The sequence below is a fragment of the Eriocheir sinensis genome, chromosome 44 (assembly GCF_024679095.1).
Source record: "Eriocheir sinensis breed Jianghai 21 chromosome 44, ASM2467909v1, whole genome shotgun sequence".
In the NCBI taxonomy this organism is placed as follows: Eukaryota; Metazoa; Arthropoda; class Malacostraca; order Decapoda; family Varunidae; genus Eriocheir; species Eriocheir sinensis.
In genome coordinates this window covers 1,892,379-1,909,504 of record NC_066552.1, presented here as the reverse complement: position 1 = coordinate 1,909,504, position 17,126 = coordinate 1,892,379, and the positions used below count along the sequence as shown (strand labels likewise).

General features: G+C 42.4%; 1 protein-coding gene across 4 annotated transcripts in view; it reads left to right on the top strand.

Annotated features, from left to right (window-relative positions):
* The window catches only part of LOC126980269 (ubiquitin carboxyl-terminal hydrolase 31-like), a 58,145-nt gene that overhangs the window by 37,272 nt on the left and 3,747 nt on the right, over positions 1-17,126 (top strand). For all 4 annotated transcript variants that reach the window (XM_050829966.1, XM_050829965.1, XM_050829967.1 and 1 more), the window contains 12 exons: positions 3,867-3,959; positions 8,279-8,428; positions 9,332-9,470; positions 9,906-10,044; positions 10,443-10,563; positions 10,968-11,146; positions 11,855-11,960; positions 13,985-14,125; positions 14,429-14,687; positions 15,639-15,751; positions 16,253-16,376; positions 16,505-16,641. In XM_050829966.1, the coding sequence (XP_050685923.1) occupies positions 3,867-3,959; positions 8,279-8,428; positions 9,332-9,470; positions 9,906-10,044; positions 10,443-10,563; positions 10,968-11,146; positions 11,855-11,960; positions 13,985-14,125; positions 14,429-14,687; positions 15,639-15,751; positions 16,253-16,376; positions 16,505-16,641 (1,701 nt within the window). The remainder of the gene's footprint in view (positions 1-3,866; positions 3,960-8,278; positions 8,429-9,331; positions 9,471-9,905; positions 10,045-10,442; positions 10,564-10,967; positions 11,147-11,854; positions 11,961-13,984; positions 14,126-14,428; positions 14,688-15,638; positions 15,752-16,252; positions 16,377-16,504; positions 16,642-17,126) is intronic.

Sequence of the window (17,126 nt, the reverse complement as noted above, 5' to 3'; positions counted from 1 at the left end):
AAAGTAAAATGTGAATAAATAAATAAGAAGAAAAGAGGAACGATAGGAGGAGGACCTAAGAAGCGATACAAAGCGTCACAGGTCAAAAGAAGAAGAAGAAGAAGGAGGAGGATAAAAATTCTTAGCATGCCGACCGAAGACCTTAGATTCAGCACACTACCACTACCCTCGTAACCTCTAACCTCTAACCCCTCCTCCTCCTCCTCCTCCTCCTCCTCCTCGTGCACCTTCCGGGAAGTGGCTCATACCTGTTCCCTCCTTACCTGTGGGGGTTTAATTGGGGGTTTACCTGGGTATTTCAGTGTGTTTTGTCACCTGGTTAGTAATTATTCTTTTTTTTTCTCTTCTTCTTCCTGTGTCTATCTTTCTTCCTTGTTTTTATCCTTCTGTCTGTCTTTCTATTTTTCTTTCCTGTTAATGCGTTCTTTTGTCCTTTTTTTTTTTTTTTTTCCTTTCCTGGTATTTTTTTTCTTCTGTCCGTCTATTTCTCTTTCTATTATCAATCTATTAGGAATGTGTTATTGTTTTTTTTCTTTATTTCTTGCTGTTGTAGTTGTTCTTATTCTCATTTATCTTTTTTTTACTTGTTTTTTTTTCGTTTCCTTCTTTCTTTCTCGTACCAAGTTTCATAGAAATGTGTGTTTTTTCTTCTTTTTCTACTTCCTGTTATTCTTCTTTTTGTTCTTGTTCCTCTCCTTTATCTCTTCTCTACTTGTTCCTTTTTATTTTATTTTCTCCATCGTATTCAACCTCCTCCTCCTCCTTCTCCTCCTCCTCCAATTCTTCTCGTTGTTGACCTTGTTGTTTGTTTGTTATTGCGTCGTATAGGGATAAAAGGGAGGGAGAAGAAAGGGAAGAGGAGGAGGGAGAATGAGGAGGCTTTATTGTAGAAGGGGGGGAGGGGGACGGAGGAAGGGGAAGAGGGAGGTAAAGTATAGAGGTGAGGAAAGATTAGGAGATGGAACGAAGGAAGGGGAAGAGAGGAAGGAAGAAAAAAGGGAGAAAGGGAAGGATGAGAAGAGGAATAAAGAAAAGAGAATGGATATGGAAGAGAGAGAGAGAGAGAGAGAGAGAGAGAGAGATGCTTGCTACAATTATTAATGGTGTCTTCTCTCCCTTCCCTCCCTCCGTTTCCTCCTCTCTCCCTCCCGTCCCTCCTCTTTTTTTCTCTCCTCCTCCTCCTCCATTAAAATTTCGTCACTCCATTCGATTATGCGTTTTTCGCCCTCCCTCTCTCTCTCTCTCTCTCTCTCTCTCTCTCTCTCTCTCTCTCTCTCTCTCTCTCTCTCTCTCTCTCTCTCTCTCTCTCTCTCTCTCTCTCTCTCTCACACACACACACACACACACACACACACACACACGTCATCGAGTAGATTATGAAGGTGAGATGATGGAGGAGGAGGAGGAGGGAGCCCAAGGATAACTGCTAGTACGCCAACCACTTACGCACCTCCTCCTCCTCTTCCTCCTCCTCCTCCTCCCTCCTCCCTCCTCCTCCTCGTCCTCCTATACGCAAATATCATCTTTTATAATCATTTCTTTCAACCTCATCACCCTCCTCCTCCTCCTCCTCCTCCATTACACGCTATTCTTATCATTATCCTCACACACACACACACACACACACACACACACACCTGGTCGCATTCCACATCCTTTGGGCGAGATTAATTATAGTGTCGAGAGGAGGAGGAGGAGGAGGAGGTATGCGTAGGAAGATGAAGTGGAGGAGGAGGAGGAAGAGGAGGTGACGTAGGAAGAAGCAAAAACAACAGGACCTCAAAAAAGAGAAGAATGAGGGTGGGAAAAAGGGTGGAGGAGGAGGAGGAGGAGGAAGAAGAAGAAGAAGAAGAAGAAAGAAAAGAAAAGAACAGTAGGAGGAGGAGAAAGAAAAGGAGATCTAGAACACAGAACGAAGATAAAGAAGTAAGGAAAAGAAGAAAATCAAAACACAAGGAAAAGAAAAGAAAAAAAAAACCAGAACGCGGAAAAAAGACGACGAAGAGGAATAGAAAGAAGGAAAAAATAAACAGAAGAAAGAGAATTAGAAGAAACAGTACAACATGACACATTTAGAAGAGGAAAATGTGAAAGAGGAAGAAGAAGAGGAGGAGGAGGAGAAACACGACTACTGGGGTACATTCAGAAAAGGAGGAGAATGTGAAAGAGGAAGAAGAGGAGGAGGAGGAGGAGAAACACAACCTGCACATTCAGAGGAGAGGGAACACTGGGTGTGTGTGTGTGTGTGAAACTGTGATGTGTGTGTGATTACAGTGGAGGAAGAGGAGGAGGAGGAGGAGAAGAAGGAGGTAACCATGTTTAATGATGTGAGGGGGATGGGAAAGGAGGAGGGAAGAAGATGAGGAAGGGAGGTTTAAAGAGTAGTAGTAGTAGTAGTAGTAGTAGTAGTAGTAGTAGTAGTAGTAGTAGTAGTAGTAGTAGTAGTGGTGGTGGTGGTGGTTGTGATATTGGTGTGTCACGCAGAAACTTGTAATGATTAATTATAGTAACGTCAATAGTAGTAGTAGTAGTAGTAATAGTAGTAGTAGTAGTAGTAGTGGTGGTGGTAGTAGTAGTAACATTTGTAAACTTGTAACATTAATTATAGTAACGTCAATCGTAGTAGTAGTAGTAGTAGTAGTAGTAGTAGTTGTTGTTGTTGTTGTTTTATTAATAGTTCTAGAAGCAGTATTTTCAGAGGACAGGTTTCTTCCTCCTCCTCCTCCTCCCTCTGGTTCTGGCCTCTCCTCTTCTAAGGTTTCAGGAACATTGCACCAGCGTTGCCTCCTCCTCCTCCTCCTCCTCCTCACTTGTCCCTCCCTCCCCTCTTCCTCCTCCTCATACTCCACCCTTCTATCATTCCTCCTCCCTCTCTTCCCCCTGTCCCTCCTCCTCCCGGCTTGTCACTGTCTTTCCTCTTCCTTGCCTCTCTCTCTCTCTCTCTCTCTCTCTCTCTCTCTCTCTCTCTCTCTCCATCATTTTCCACTATTCTGTCTCCCTTTCCTCCTCCTCCTTCTCTTCTTCCTCCTCCTCTTCCTCTTACTCACACCCGCGCGACTCTTACTCATCCTTACTCCATTGAGCTAATCTTCCTCCTCCTCCTCCTCCTCCTCCTCCTCCTCCGTGTTGTAGTAATTTGGTTTGTTTGTTTTCGTTGTTTGTCTTTTCCTTCATTTGTATGTTTTCTCTTCCTCTTCCTCTTCCTCTTCCTCCTGCTTTTCCTCTTCCTCCTCCTCTCTCCCTTTTCTCCCTGTTGTATGCTCAGTAATAGTCGTAGTAGTAGTAGTAGTAGTAGTAGTGGTGGTGGTAGTAGTAGTAGTAGTGGCAAGTATTTTTGTTATCACTGAATAAATTATCATGTCATTAGGAGCTACTGAATTACACACACACACACACACACACACACACACACACGTTACACGCACATCCTGCCGCCTCACTCCTTCCACATTGCAACAAAATCTCAAGGTCACACACACACGCACACACACACACACACACAATCATCATGACCCTCACTACTACTACTACTACTACTACTACTACTACTACTACTACTTCCTTACTTTCCTTTTTCCTCATTCTTTCTTTCTTTCTTGGTAATTATTCTTTCTTTCTGTCTGTCTGATTCTCTCTTTCTCTCATTCTTCCTTTCTCTCGTCCTCCTCTTTCTACCACCACTTCTTACTCCTCTATTCTTCCCTTCCTTTCCTTCTTCTCCCTCTCCTTTACCTCCCCTTCCTCCTTACCCTTCTATTTCTCCATTTCATCTCACCTCCCCTTCCCTCTCACCTCTCTTCCTCCCTTACCCTTACCTTCCTCCCTATCTTCACAACCACCACTAACAAGTTTCCACCCTCTTGCAGAACACCTACGGACGCCCTGACGAGATAGTAGCTGCGGAGACTCTCGCTAACCACCTGAGATGCAACAGCAGCTTCATCCAGGAGATATTTCAGGTGAGAGGGCCTTGTTAACCTGGTGGAGTGTTGGTGAAGGGATGGGATTGAAGGGGGAGTGGTGGTGGTGGTGATAAACTCTTGCAGAAGGATTTGGGACAGTGGTGAAAGAGTGGTGGTGGGGATGAACTCTTGCAGAAGGATTTGGGACAGTGGTGAAAGAGTGGGGATGATGACTCTACTCTGCAGAAGGATTTGGGACAGTGGTGAAAGAGTGGTGGTGGGGATGGTTGGGATTTGGCAGTGGTGAAAAGGAGTGGTGGTGGATGAACTCTTGCAAAAGGATTTGGGACAGTGGTGAAAGAGTGGTGGTGATGATGAACTCTTGCATAAGGATTTGGGACAGTGGTGAAAGAGTGGTGGTGATGATGAACTCTTGCAGAAGGATTTGGGACAGTGGTGAAAGAGTGGTGGTGATGATGAACTCTTGCAAAAGGATTTGGGACAGTGGTGAAAGAGTGGTGGTGATGATGAACTCTTGCAGAAGGATTTGGGACAGTGGTGAAAGAGTGGTGGTGGGGATGAACTCTTGCAAAAGGATTTGGGACAGTGGTGAAAGAGTGGTGGTGATGATGAACTCTTGCAAAAGGATTTGGGACAGTGGTGAAAGAGTGGTGGTGATGATGAACTCTTGCAGAAGGATTTGGGACAGTGGTGAAAGAGTGGTGGTGGGGATGAACTCTTGCAGAAGGATTTGGGACAGTGGTGAAAGAGTGGTGGTGATGATGAACTCTTGCAGAAGGATTTATTTGGGGTGAAAGAGTGGTGGTGATAAACTCTTGCAGAAGGATTTGGGACAGTGGTGAAAGAGTGGTGGTGGGGATGAACTCTTGCAGAAGGATTTGGGACAGTGGTGAAAGAGTGGTGGTGGGGATGAACTCTTGCAGAAGGATTTGGGACAGTGGTGAAAGAGTGGTGGTGGTGATGAACTCTTGCAGAAGGATTTGGGACAGTGGTGAAAGAGTGGTGGTGATGATGAACTCTTGCAGAAGGATTTGGGACAGTGGTGAAAGAGTGGTGGTGATGATGAACTCTTGCAGAAGGATTTGGGACAGTGGTGAAAGAGTGGTGGTGATGATGAACTCTTGCAGAAGGATTTGGGACAGTGGTGAAAGAGTGGTGGTGAAGGGATGGGATTGAAGGGGGGGACAGGTAAGGTAAGGAAGGGGTGAGAATGGGGGATTAGTAGAAGGGTAATGGAGAAGGAAGGGAGGAATGGAAGGGCGAGAGGATGATGGGAAGGAAGGAAAGGAAAGGTAATTGTTTTTTGAAGGGAAGGTAAGGGAGGAAGGGAAAACAAAAAAGAAGGAAGGGGAAGAGGTTGAAGGGAAGGGAGAAGAAGGATAAGGAAAGGAAGTGAAAAAGAAAAGGAATAGAAAGAGGAAGGGAAGGAGGGAGGAGTAAGAGAGAGAGAGAGAGAGAGAGAGAGAGAGAGAGAGGCTAATTTCATACTTCTGGTGTGGTGTAAACTGGATTAACTTTTTTTCATTCTCGTCTTTTTTGTTTTTTTTTTTTTTTTTTTTTTTTTTTTTTGGCTTCCTTCTTTTTTTTATTCCAAAAGAGGATGACATTGATGATTTATTGCAAGGGCTCCTGTTGTTGTTATTATTATTATTATTATTATTATTATTATCTATTATTATTATCATTATTATTAATATTCAGAATTAAAAGTTGTTCCTGAATTCCACTTTTCCGAAAATTCTAACGATGCAATTTCGTAATACAGAAAACCACAATTAAAAATATAAATTCTTTCAACACGAGAATAAAATGAAATAAAAATTCAAGCATCTGAAGACTCTGAAGTGCAAGGAATTAAAGAAGAATAAACAAATAAATAAAGAAAAATACAAATGATTTCAACACGAGAATAAAATGAAATAAAAATATAACCATCTGAAGACTCTGAAGTACATGGAATAAAAGAAAAAGAAGCAAATAAATAAATAAATATAATAAATGAAATAAAAATACAACCATCTGAAGACTCTGAAGTACATGGAATAAAAGAAAAAGAAGCAAATAAATAAATAAATAAATAAATATAATAAATGAAATAAAAATACAACCACCTGAAGAGTTTGAACCTTATGAAGTAATAGAAGAATAAGCAAATAAATAAATGAATGATACAATAAATGAAATAAAAATAAACACTGAAAAAAACTCATGATGGAAATGTTGCACCTTTATTTATTTTTTTTCACTTGTCGACACGTTCTGCTAATTTTTCCTTATGTACGTTATTTACTTCATCCATTTATTTTTATCGCATCTATTTCAGTGTCATTCCAGCCTCCGTGGTGTGTGTGTGTGTGTGTGTGTGTGTGTGTGTGTGTGTGTGTGTGTGTGTGTGTGTGTCCTTGGCGTCACCTTGCCCCACTTTGTCATGTCATCTATAAAAATGCACAAATTACTGCCATTACACGCATATTTCTCTCTCTCTCTCTCTCTCTCTCTCTCTCTCTCTCTCTCTCTCTCTCTCTCTCTCGTCTTATTTTTATCCTGGCGTAATACATGACTTTTATTTTATTTATTTATTATTTTTTTATTTTTATGCCCTCTGACCCTCTCTCATGTCTCCTCTTCCTGCCCTCTGATTTTTTTTATTTTTTTTCTGGTAATTATTGTTTTTTTTTCTGGTTGTCTTTTTTCCTTCTTTTTTTTTCATTCTGGTGTAATACATGTTTTTCTTTCCCTCTTTTCTTTCTTTCTCTTTCCCTCTTTTCTTTCTTTCTTGTCGCTCTTTGCCCTTTGGTCCGGTCGTGTCCGCCTCTCTTCCTGTATTCTCTGATTCTTGCGGTAATTATCATGTTTAATCCTTGGTCGTTTCTTCCTTCTGTTATTTATTCATTTTATTTTTCTTCTTTTGTCATACTAATTCATTTTCTTCTGATATTTTCCTTCTTTTCCTTAGGTCATATATTGTGTTTTCTCTTTGCTTTCCTTTTTCTCCTCTCTTTTCTCTGTTCTTGTCTGTTTTCCTATTGTTCCATTTTTCCTTCTTTTCCTTCCATCTTTCATCCCGTCACAGTTTGTTTCTTTCATTTCCTTTTATCTCCTCTCTCCTCTGTTCCTCCTCCTGTTCCTTCATTCTCTGGTAATTGATTTCCTTCATCTTCATTATTTTCCTTCTATTCCTTTTTCCTTCCTTCCTTTCCTTGTCTTTCGTTTTATTACAATGTTTTTTTGTTTTCTTCTTTAGTTTCCTTTATCTCTTTCTCTCTCTCTCTCCTCTGTTCCTCCTCCTGTTCTTGCATTCTTTGATAATTAATTTTCTTCAGCTTAATCATTTTCCTTCACCTGTTTTTTTCTCCTCATTTTCCTTATCATACATTCTGTCGCAATCTTCTTTTTTCCTTTAGTTTCCTTTATCTCCTCTCTCTCCTCTATTCCTCTTCCTATTCTTGCATTCTTTGATAATTATCCTCTTTTATCTTCATTATTTTCCTGCTATTGCTTTCTCCTTCCTTCTTTTTCCTTATCATACGTTCTGTCTTGTTTTTCTTTCACTTTCCTTCATCTCCTCTCTCTCCTCTGTTCTTTCACTTCTAGCGTCCTCTGATAATTGTTCTTTTTTTATCTTCATTATTTTCCTGCGCCTGTTTTTTTTTTTTTTTTCTTTTCTTTTTTTCCTTTTCTCATACGTTTTGTCACTTATTTTTTTTTTTCTTCATCTCCTTTGTTGCTCATCCCAATGTTGCGTCCTCTGATGATTATGTTGTTCTTGTCTTCATTACTTTCCTACTTCTTATCTCTCTTGTTCTGTTGTAATGTGTCTTTTTAATTCTCCTTATGTCATCTCCTTTTTTCCCTCCACTTTCTCTTTTCTCTTCCTGTGATAATTACGTTTGTTTTTTAGGTTCATTTTCTCTTTTATCGCATTTTTTCCTTCTCTTCTTTTTGTCTTATGTTTGTTTTTCACGTTAGTTTTCTGTTTTATCGCAGTTTTTCCTTCTCTTCTTTTTGTCTGTCTTTCTATCTCCGTTGCAATGTGTCTTTGTATCCTCTTTTCCCTCTTCTCTGTTCCTTTTGTTCTTTTGTTTTTTTGATAATTTACTTTTTTTCATATTGGTTGTCTCCTTCCTATTGATTTTTCTCTTCTCTTTGTCTTTTATGGTTTTTCCTCATCTCCTCTTCTGATCTCCCTATTTTTTGTGTTCTTTAAAAATTATGTTTCTTTTAGGCTGTCATTCTTTTTTTAATTTGTTTGTTTTTCCTTTTCATCTTTTGTAAATCATCCACATTCCTTTTTTTTCAATGTCACTTGCTCCACCTTCAATACTAATCCCTTCTCTCTCTCTTCCGTCACACAGGCACAGTTCCGCTCATCCCTCAAGTGCCCTCATTGCCAGAAGGAGTCCAACACCTTTGACCCGTTCGTGTGCGTGTCCATCCCCATCCCCCAGCGGCAGGTGCAGGCCATCTTCGTGTGTGTCGTGTACCTTAACCAGCAGCCCAAGCAGGTGAGTGAAGGAGCGAGTGAGTGAGTGAGTGAGTGAGTGAATGTTTAAGTGAGTAAGTGAATGATTAAGGGAGTAGTTGAGTGAGCGAGTTGCTGACTGGGTGACTGTGTGGTTGAGTAAATGAGAGAGAGTAATTGAGTGAGTGGGAGAGTGAGTGAGTGAATGTTTAAGTGAGTAACTGACTGATGGAGGGAGTAGTTGAATGAGTGATTACCTGACTGTGTGATTGAGTAAGTTAGAAAGAGTAATTGAGTGAGTGAGTGAGTTAGTCTACTTGTCTTGTATTATGTCATCTGTGGTTTGGAGGACACTTAACACTTGTAACTCCCTTCACTTTTAACTCCTGTAATTTCCTTTAACTTGTACCACACTCATTTATAACACTACCTTCTTTTGCTATTCATTTTACCTCCTTTTAATCTTCTTTTAACCTTCTATTTTCCTCATTTTTAATATTATGTGTGTTTTCCCATTTCTCAGGCCCAGTTCACCATCATTCCCTTCTTTTAACCATCTTCTGACCTCTTCCGTGTCCCCTATGTGAGTGAGGAAGGGAGGGAGGAAGGGAGTAACTTCTAACTCCCTTTCCCTTTACTACTTTTTAACTCCTTTAACTTTTGCTATTCTCATTTTTAACTCTCCCTTCTACTTTTTTTTTTTTTTTTTTTTTTTTTTTACCAACATTTAACCTCTGTGTCCTCTCATCTACTCTGCCTTCTTCCCACTCCCTTCTTTTATCCCTTCTTCCTTCACTCTCTCCTTTTATCCATACTTTTAACCATTTTTATGTCCCCCATTTGCTCATTCAATCATTTTTGTGTCCCCTATTTGCTCAGGTTCAGTTCTTCTTCTAACCTTCTCTTATCCTCCTTCTAACCTCCTCCGTGTCCCCTATGTCCTCAGGTCCAGCTTGGCATGAGCATCGAGACCACCGCCACCATCCAGGACCTCCGCCAGCAGCTCGCCGAGGACTGTGGCATCCCGGCCGGCAGCCTCATCATCACCGAGGTGGACGGCGAAGGCTTCCACCGCACCTTCGCTGGTTAGTGTCGGCCCATGTGGTGTTTCTGGCACTTATAGATTCATGGAGCTTATTTTTTGTGTCGGTGTTTGTTGAGGTGTTCGTGGTGTTTATAGTTTCTTAATGCTCATTGTTATTTCATTGTCTTTGATGTAATTTGACGAGGAAGTTTCGTATGCTAACAACACAGTTATTTTCCTATCTTTATTTGTATAACATTGCTTTCCTTCATTTCTTTTTATTTCTCGTCTTTTTGATTTACGTCTTTATTTTCTCATATGGGGTTAAGCGCTGGACTTGGCATCTTCCTTTTCTCCCACCGACATCTAAAAAGGGAACAAAGTTGGAGAATATACTCACAACTGTCCCATTCACCATCACCACACACCACAAACACCATCACTACCTCTTACCTCCATCACCCTCCTCCGTTCATCATCACTGCCTCCCCCACAGACGGCAGCCCAGTCAACGTGATAGGTGAGAGCGACCCGCTGTACGCCATCGAGCTGCCGCCTCAAGCCCGCCCACGAGAGGCGGTGCCTTTCCTCATCACCTGGGTCAATGTTGTGTTGGCGGACCCGGAGAACATCAGGTGAGGAGGGGGATGGAGAGGTATAGATAGAGAAAGATGATAAAGGGATGAAAATAAGGAAGAATGAAGGGAGGGGAGGAAGGGCAAGAGGCAGAGAGAGAGAGAATAGGTAAGGATAGTCAGAGGGAGGAAAAGAAAGACAAGGGACCCAGATCATCAAGTAAGGAAGAACAACAGACAGAGAGGGAGGGAAAAGGAGAAAGAGGGAGAGAGAGATAGGTAGGTAGGAATAGAAACAGAAAAGGATGACTGAAGGGGAAGAAAGACAGGGTACCCAAAACTCCAAGACAAAGTTAGGGAAAGTAAAGATTTTGGGGTGTGTTCAAATACAAATACCTGAAAAACCTAACCCAACCTAATCCAGTTCATACCTAATCTCCCTCCTTCCTCCGGCACAGGTTCGGAGGCGTGTACCAGAGTCAGGTGGTGCGCGACGTCAGTTACGTGGACCTGCAGAAGCTCCTCCTCAAAGAGATGACCAACATGGTGACCAACGACACTCTCACGTCAGAGCAGGAGGTGAGTTAGTGCGTCCTCCTTGACATGTTCTTAGAGAAAGTATTGATACACCCATGTAAACTGTCATGACAATATATATCATGACAGCCACTTTAGATATAATTTGACTACACAACTATCAGGCTAGGGCCATCCACCATTCCCTCAAGAGAGCCAACTGGCACTGTAGGCACCACACAAAAAGACTTCTGTTGACTTGCATTTTCCCTGCCAAGACCCTTCAGTTATCCTTTATTTCATGCCTCAGAGTGAACTGTTTGGATTGGATAACTAAAGAGATAGAGCAATATAAACTACCGTGGCTTGGACTAAGCAATATAAACTACCGTGTCATGTCCAGGCCTTCTATTTTCATACATTTTTCCCCTCCAAAACTTTTTACCAACCTCCATTCCATGCCTCAGAGTGGACTGTTCCTGATCGGGGTTGACGACGGGGGCAGCTGCGTCATCTGCCTGGACCCCGCGCTGGATGTGCCTCTCTTCCATGAGTGTGTGGAGCAGGCCCTTGCCCTCTGTGACCCTGTGGCCGGCCCCCCTCACATCAAGCTCGTCTTACAGTGGACCAACCAGACCAAAGAAAAGTGAGTAGGGATTTCTGAGTCACCCCAAACACATAACCTTGATGCTTTTTCCTTCATTGTAGTCGATTATAAAAACTCAAAACCATAAAGAAATCTATAACCAACTAATCATAACTAACCAAATATAAAAAAATAGTATCTTAAGTCTTTCTGCCTTCCTGGAGTAATTACTCGTTGGTTGAGGTCATTTTTGAGGACTTAGATTTATATTATTACCACCTTTTCCATTTTCCTCAGTAGTTATCACCCTTATTTCCCTCCTTTCATATTTACTGCCACCTTTTCTTCCCTTTTTCCTCATCCTCTACTAGCATTACTTCCTTCCCTCCTTTCCTTCTTCCTTCTCTCATTCCTCATTCACTACTCGCCCTACCTTCCTTCTTTCTCATCTTCTGTCACTCTTCCTTCCCTCCTTTCCTTCTTCCTTCCTTCTCTCATTCCTCATTCACTACTCGCCCTACCTTCCTTCTTTCTCATCTTCTGTCACTCTTCCTTCCCTTCTTTCCTTCTTCCTTTCCTTCTCTCATTCCTCATTCACTACTCGCCCTACCTTCCTTCTTTCTCATCTTCTGTCACTCTTCCTTCCCTCCTTTCCTTCCTTCTCTCATTCCTCATTCACTACTAGCCCTACCTTCCTTCTTTCTCATCTTGTCACTCTTCCTTCCCTCCTTTCTCAGTGCTCACCAGATCTTCCACTTCACTCCCCAGGTACATAGTGGACGATGTGGATCACGTGGACGAACATTTCAGCGTCAAGGAACTGAAGGAGAACCCCCAGCAGTGTGCATCCGTCTCCCTGCATCAGTGTCTGCAGGTGGGGCGCTCTTTCTCTCTCCCTCTCCCCCCAACGTTGCCAGACTGTTGTACTCTGCCTCATGTTTGCCAATTTCCGACCCCAAAACTGCTTTCATCACCCAAACAACTGCCTTCATATATGGTTATCGTTTAAATGGTTGATTATTGGTGCTTCTTGGCAACAGTTACAGGCCAGAAACCGGTAAATATGTGACTCTTGAGTACGATAGTCTGGCAACGGTGCTCCCCCCCTCCCCCTTTTTTTTACAGTAAAGGAAGCAGCTTGAAAGGTAAAAAAAGATAAATTACACCTTACAATTATACTTTCCCATCCATTCAGTTGTGGGTTCTGTTAGCCACAAGCACTTAACTATCTCGCTTCTCTACTCTACATAGCTGTATTAATTCCTTCCTCTGTCTTTCTAATTTCACTTCTCTACATGCCCACATCATCTTACTATTACACTTTCCTATCCATTCAGTTGTGGGTTCTTCCGTTAGCCACAAGCACTTAACTATCTCGCTTCTCTACATAGCTGTATTAATTCCTTCCTCTGTCTTTCTAATTTCACTTCTCTACATGCCCACATCATCTTACTATTACACTTTCCCATCCATTCAGTTGTGGGTTCTTCTGTTAGCCACAAGCACTTAACTATCTCGCTTCTCTACTCTACATAGCTGTATTAATTCCTTCCTCTGTCTTTCTAATTTCACTTCTCTACATGCCCACATCATCTTACCATTACACTTTCCCATCCATTCAGTTGTGGGTTCTTCTGTTAGCCACAAGCACTTAACTATCTCGCTTCTCTACTCTACATAGCTGTATTAATTCCTTCCTCCATCTTTCTAATATCACTTCTCTACATTTTCCACACCATCTTACTATTACACTTTCCTATCCATTCAGTTGTGGGTTCTTCTGCTTGCCACATGTACTTAACTATCTCACTTCTCTACTCTACATAGCCATATTAATTCCTTCCTCTGTCTTTCTAATTTCACTTCTCTACATGCCCACAACTTTCTCATTGTTCACTATATGCAGGGGCAGCACCATCCCGCCCCCCCCATGTTCTTTTTGCCTTTGAGCTGCCTCCTTTCGATAAAACAAAAAACAAAAAAAGAATAAAAAGTAAACACAAGTGCTCTATTTTCCTCTCCTCACCCACCTGTCAGTCTATTAATACCTCACCTTTATCTTTTTTTTACCTTCAACCCCCCACCCCCCCCCCCACCCCCACCCACACCCACACACACACACACCAAACACCTTTTTTAAGCCCGCCAGGTATTTGAACCCATCCCCTTCAACCACCTGTGTCTTTATTTTTAACCCATTCCACTTACACACACGCACACAGACACATGCGCACACACTTCACACTCCTCCTCCAACCTTAAACCCTCTCATGGCCTCCCCTCAACCACTTGTGTGTGTGTGTGTGTGTGTGTGTGTGTGTGTGTGTGTGTGTGTGTGTGTGTGTGTGTGTGTATTTTTATCTCACTGCGTTCCTCTACCTCTTTTTATTCTCCACCCACTTACCGTCTCTACCTCACTTCTCGTCTCACCTTACATCCACCTGCGAGTATATTTAGATGAGTGACCGACTTACACTCACTTTTATTCGTGTGTGTAAAAGAGGGAGAAGAGGAGAGAGTGAGGGAGAGACGCACTTCATTTTAGTATATTTCATCTATGTCAAACTCACTCTTTTCCTTTCCATCTAAAGTCAAACACATTCTTCATAACCCCAACACATCCTTCCCCAAATTGTATTCATATGGGTGTCGTTACTCTCTTTGTCTCATTCCTGCTCCAAAATCATCTTTAGTTTGCAAGTCAGCATTATATCTACTCCGTCCTTCTCCTGCTTCCTTTTTTTTACCTCTCCCTAGCAGGCAAGACATCCCCCTCACCCCCCTTTGCCATCCTCTCCCACAGTTGCACACGTCGGCGTCCCATTTCTTCTCTCAGTTCTTCCCCATAGCAGCCAAGACATCCCCCCTCACCCCCCTTTGCTGTTGTCTCTCCCACAGTTGCACACGTCGGCTGAGAAGCTCGGGTGTGGGGACGCATGGCACTGCCCGACTTGTAACCGCAAGCAGCAGGTGGTGAAGAGACTCATGCTTTGGTCCGCCCCACAGATACTGGTCATCCACCTCAAAAGATTCAGACAAGTGAGTATGGGGAGGGTTGTTTTTGTGTGTGTGTGTGTTTACTTTTCTGGTTCTTCTGTTTGCGAGAGAGGAAGACTAAAGGGAAGATGCACTTAATTTTGTTTTAATCTCATCTGCATGTGTTAATTTGGACTTGAAGGGAGTCAGAGAAGTAAGTGTGTTTGTAGTTGCCTGGTTCTTCTATGTCTGTGAGAGTGGGAGAAAGAGGAAGGAGAGAGAGAGAAAGAGAGAGAGGGGGACCTTATCTAACCTAACCTAACTTATATCTGACCATACCTAACCTCCCCCTTCTCTCCACCCCAGGGAACCCTTCAGAGCAACTCATCTAAGCTGTCCACCACCGTCAAGTTCCCCCTCAGCGGCTTTGACATCTCGGAGCACGTAGCCAGCAAGCCCAACAACACCCACCCCAACAGCCCTGCTGACTCCGGCATGCTTGGGGGCGTCTGGTCACCATGGAAGAGACCCAAGCGCTCCGTCATGCACCCCGAGGAGAATGTTTATGATCTGTATGCCGTTTGTTACCACCACGGGAAGGATATGCAAGGGGGTCACTATACAGGTGAGGGTGTGCCTTCTTTGGGGTGGGTTAGGTCAGGTTAGGTTTAGGGTATCTTCAAACACATGATAGCCAACACCTTATGGTATGAATCAACAAAGAATGACTTCACGTTGTTGTATAGAAAGTCTCATTAGTAAGGAAGCATATATGAATTTTCTGAGTCAAGACCTATAGTAATTGTTTGATGTTAGGTTAGGTTAAGTTTAGGGTATCTTCAAACACACGATAGCCAGCACCTTACAGTATATATCAACAAAGAAAGACCTCACTTTGTTTTATAGAAAGTCTCATTAGTAAGGAAGCATATATGAATTTTTTGAGTCAAGTCCTATTGTAATTGTTTTGGGTTTTGTTAGGTTAGGTTAAGTTTAGGGTATCCCCAAACACATAATAGCCAGCACATTACAGTATATATCAACAAAGAAAGACCCCACTTTGTTTTACAGAAAGTCTCATTAGTAGGGAAGCATATATGAATTTTCTGAGTCAAGACTTATATTAATTGTTTTGGGTTTTGTTAGGTTAAGTTGTTTAGGGTATCCTCAAACACATGATAGCCAGCACCTTATGGTATGAATCAACAAAGAATGACCTCACTTGTTTTATAGAAAGTCTCATTAGTAAGGAATGGATTTCCTGAGTCAAGACCTCTATAGTAATTGTTTGGGGTTATGTCAGGTTAGGTTAGGTAAGTTAAGGGTAAAGTAGGGTATGGTATGATTAGATAAAGTATGGTCTTGGTTAGGCATAGTATAGGTAGGTTTGGTTAGGTTAGTTAGGTAAGGCTAGATTTGGTTAGGATAGGGTAGGTATGGTTACAAATGTTATGCTGGCAAAGGAAAATAACCATGATTCTTCTTGTTGCCTTCTTGCCACTCCCAAGTGTATTTAGTAAGTTAATAGTGCTAAAAAAAGATTCCTGTTGTTACTTCTCTGTCTTGTCCCTTCCAGCCATGTGCAAGAACACAGCGGACAACCGGTGGTACAGCTTCGACGACAGCAAGGTGGAGGCCGCCTCGGAAGACCAGGTGGTGAGCCCCGACGCCTACATCCTCTTCTACCAGGTGTGTGCGTGTGTGTGTGTGTGTGTGTGTGTGTGTGTGTGTGTGTGTGTGTGTGTGTGTGTGTGTGTGTGTGTGTGGTGCCCAGATGAGGCATATAGTATCAAAGTGAGTGACCTGCCATTTGTATAGTTTTGAGGGAATTGTGTTTTGAAGTGACCGCCAGACTCTACACACCCTATACCACACAACTTTAGGCCTATGAAACACCCACATTAAGGCAGCACTTTCCTAATATTGCTTCACCGCACAGTGCTGCAAGAACTCAACTGGAAGATACCATCAAAAACAGAATACTGCCTTGTTTGGGTTGGTCTTTTTTTTTTTTTTTTTTTTTTTTTTTTACACTGAACACCTCATATAGAAAATCAGTGTTATCCCCTGTAGAATAGAGATAGTGACCTTTGCAGTGACTCCTGATCAACTAACTGCTGCTTAAATGATATGAGGTGTTTGTGAAGGGGACGTCTCATTATGGTTGCTCATTTGATTCCCCCGTTTCAGCGTCGCAGTGACAACACACTGATGAGCTGCTCTGAGGGAGGCTTACCCGAGCACTGGGCCTTCAGGATACCCCTCTCCTACCTCCCCCCAGCCCTTGCCCTCCCTGCCAGCAAGGAGAACAAAGGTGGGTTGAATGGGTATAGATTTAATCATGAGTTTTAGAGGCCGTGTGTGTTTGAATAATGTCCTTGACCTGTTTTCTCGGCTGTAAAAAAAATATTCTCATTCTTATCGTTCCTTCTCATCCCCCAGTCCCAGCGCCTCCCCCAGCACCCTTCGAGCGGGGGAGGTCCTACGGCACACTGCCAGTGGGGGTGCGGGGGCAGAGGCAGTCGTCCACGGAGAGAGAACACGCATCGGACACTGAGGCACCGCTGGCGTCCCACGAGGTGAGCTGACACACTCTGCAGGGAGGGTTGGAGGGTGGGAGGGTCAATTACTGTCATTTTAGGGGTGTTCTTTCAGGGTGTTATTGGGTATTTTGTTCTCAATGCACTTTTTTTTTTCCCCCCGATACACAGTTTGGGGTGTTGACAAGGGAGGGTTGGTTACTGTTGTTATTGGGGGGTGTTCTCTGTGGGTGTTGTTGGGTATTAATTCCCCTTGGATTTCTTTTCTTTTAGTAATGTTGGGCATTTTATTTCTCGAGTTTATCTTCTTTTTTAGTCTCTTATTGTGATTTAACATTTAACTTATTCACTTTTTATCATTAGGCTTTTTTTTCCTTTTTTTTATTACTAGGCTACTTTTTCCTTTTTTTTATTACTAGGCTACTTTTTCCTTTTTTTTATTACTAGGCTTTTTTTTCCTTTTTTTTTATTACTAGGCTACTTTTTCCTTTTTTTTTATTACTAGGCTACTTTTTCCTTTTTTT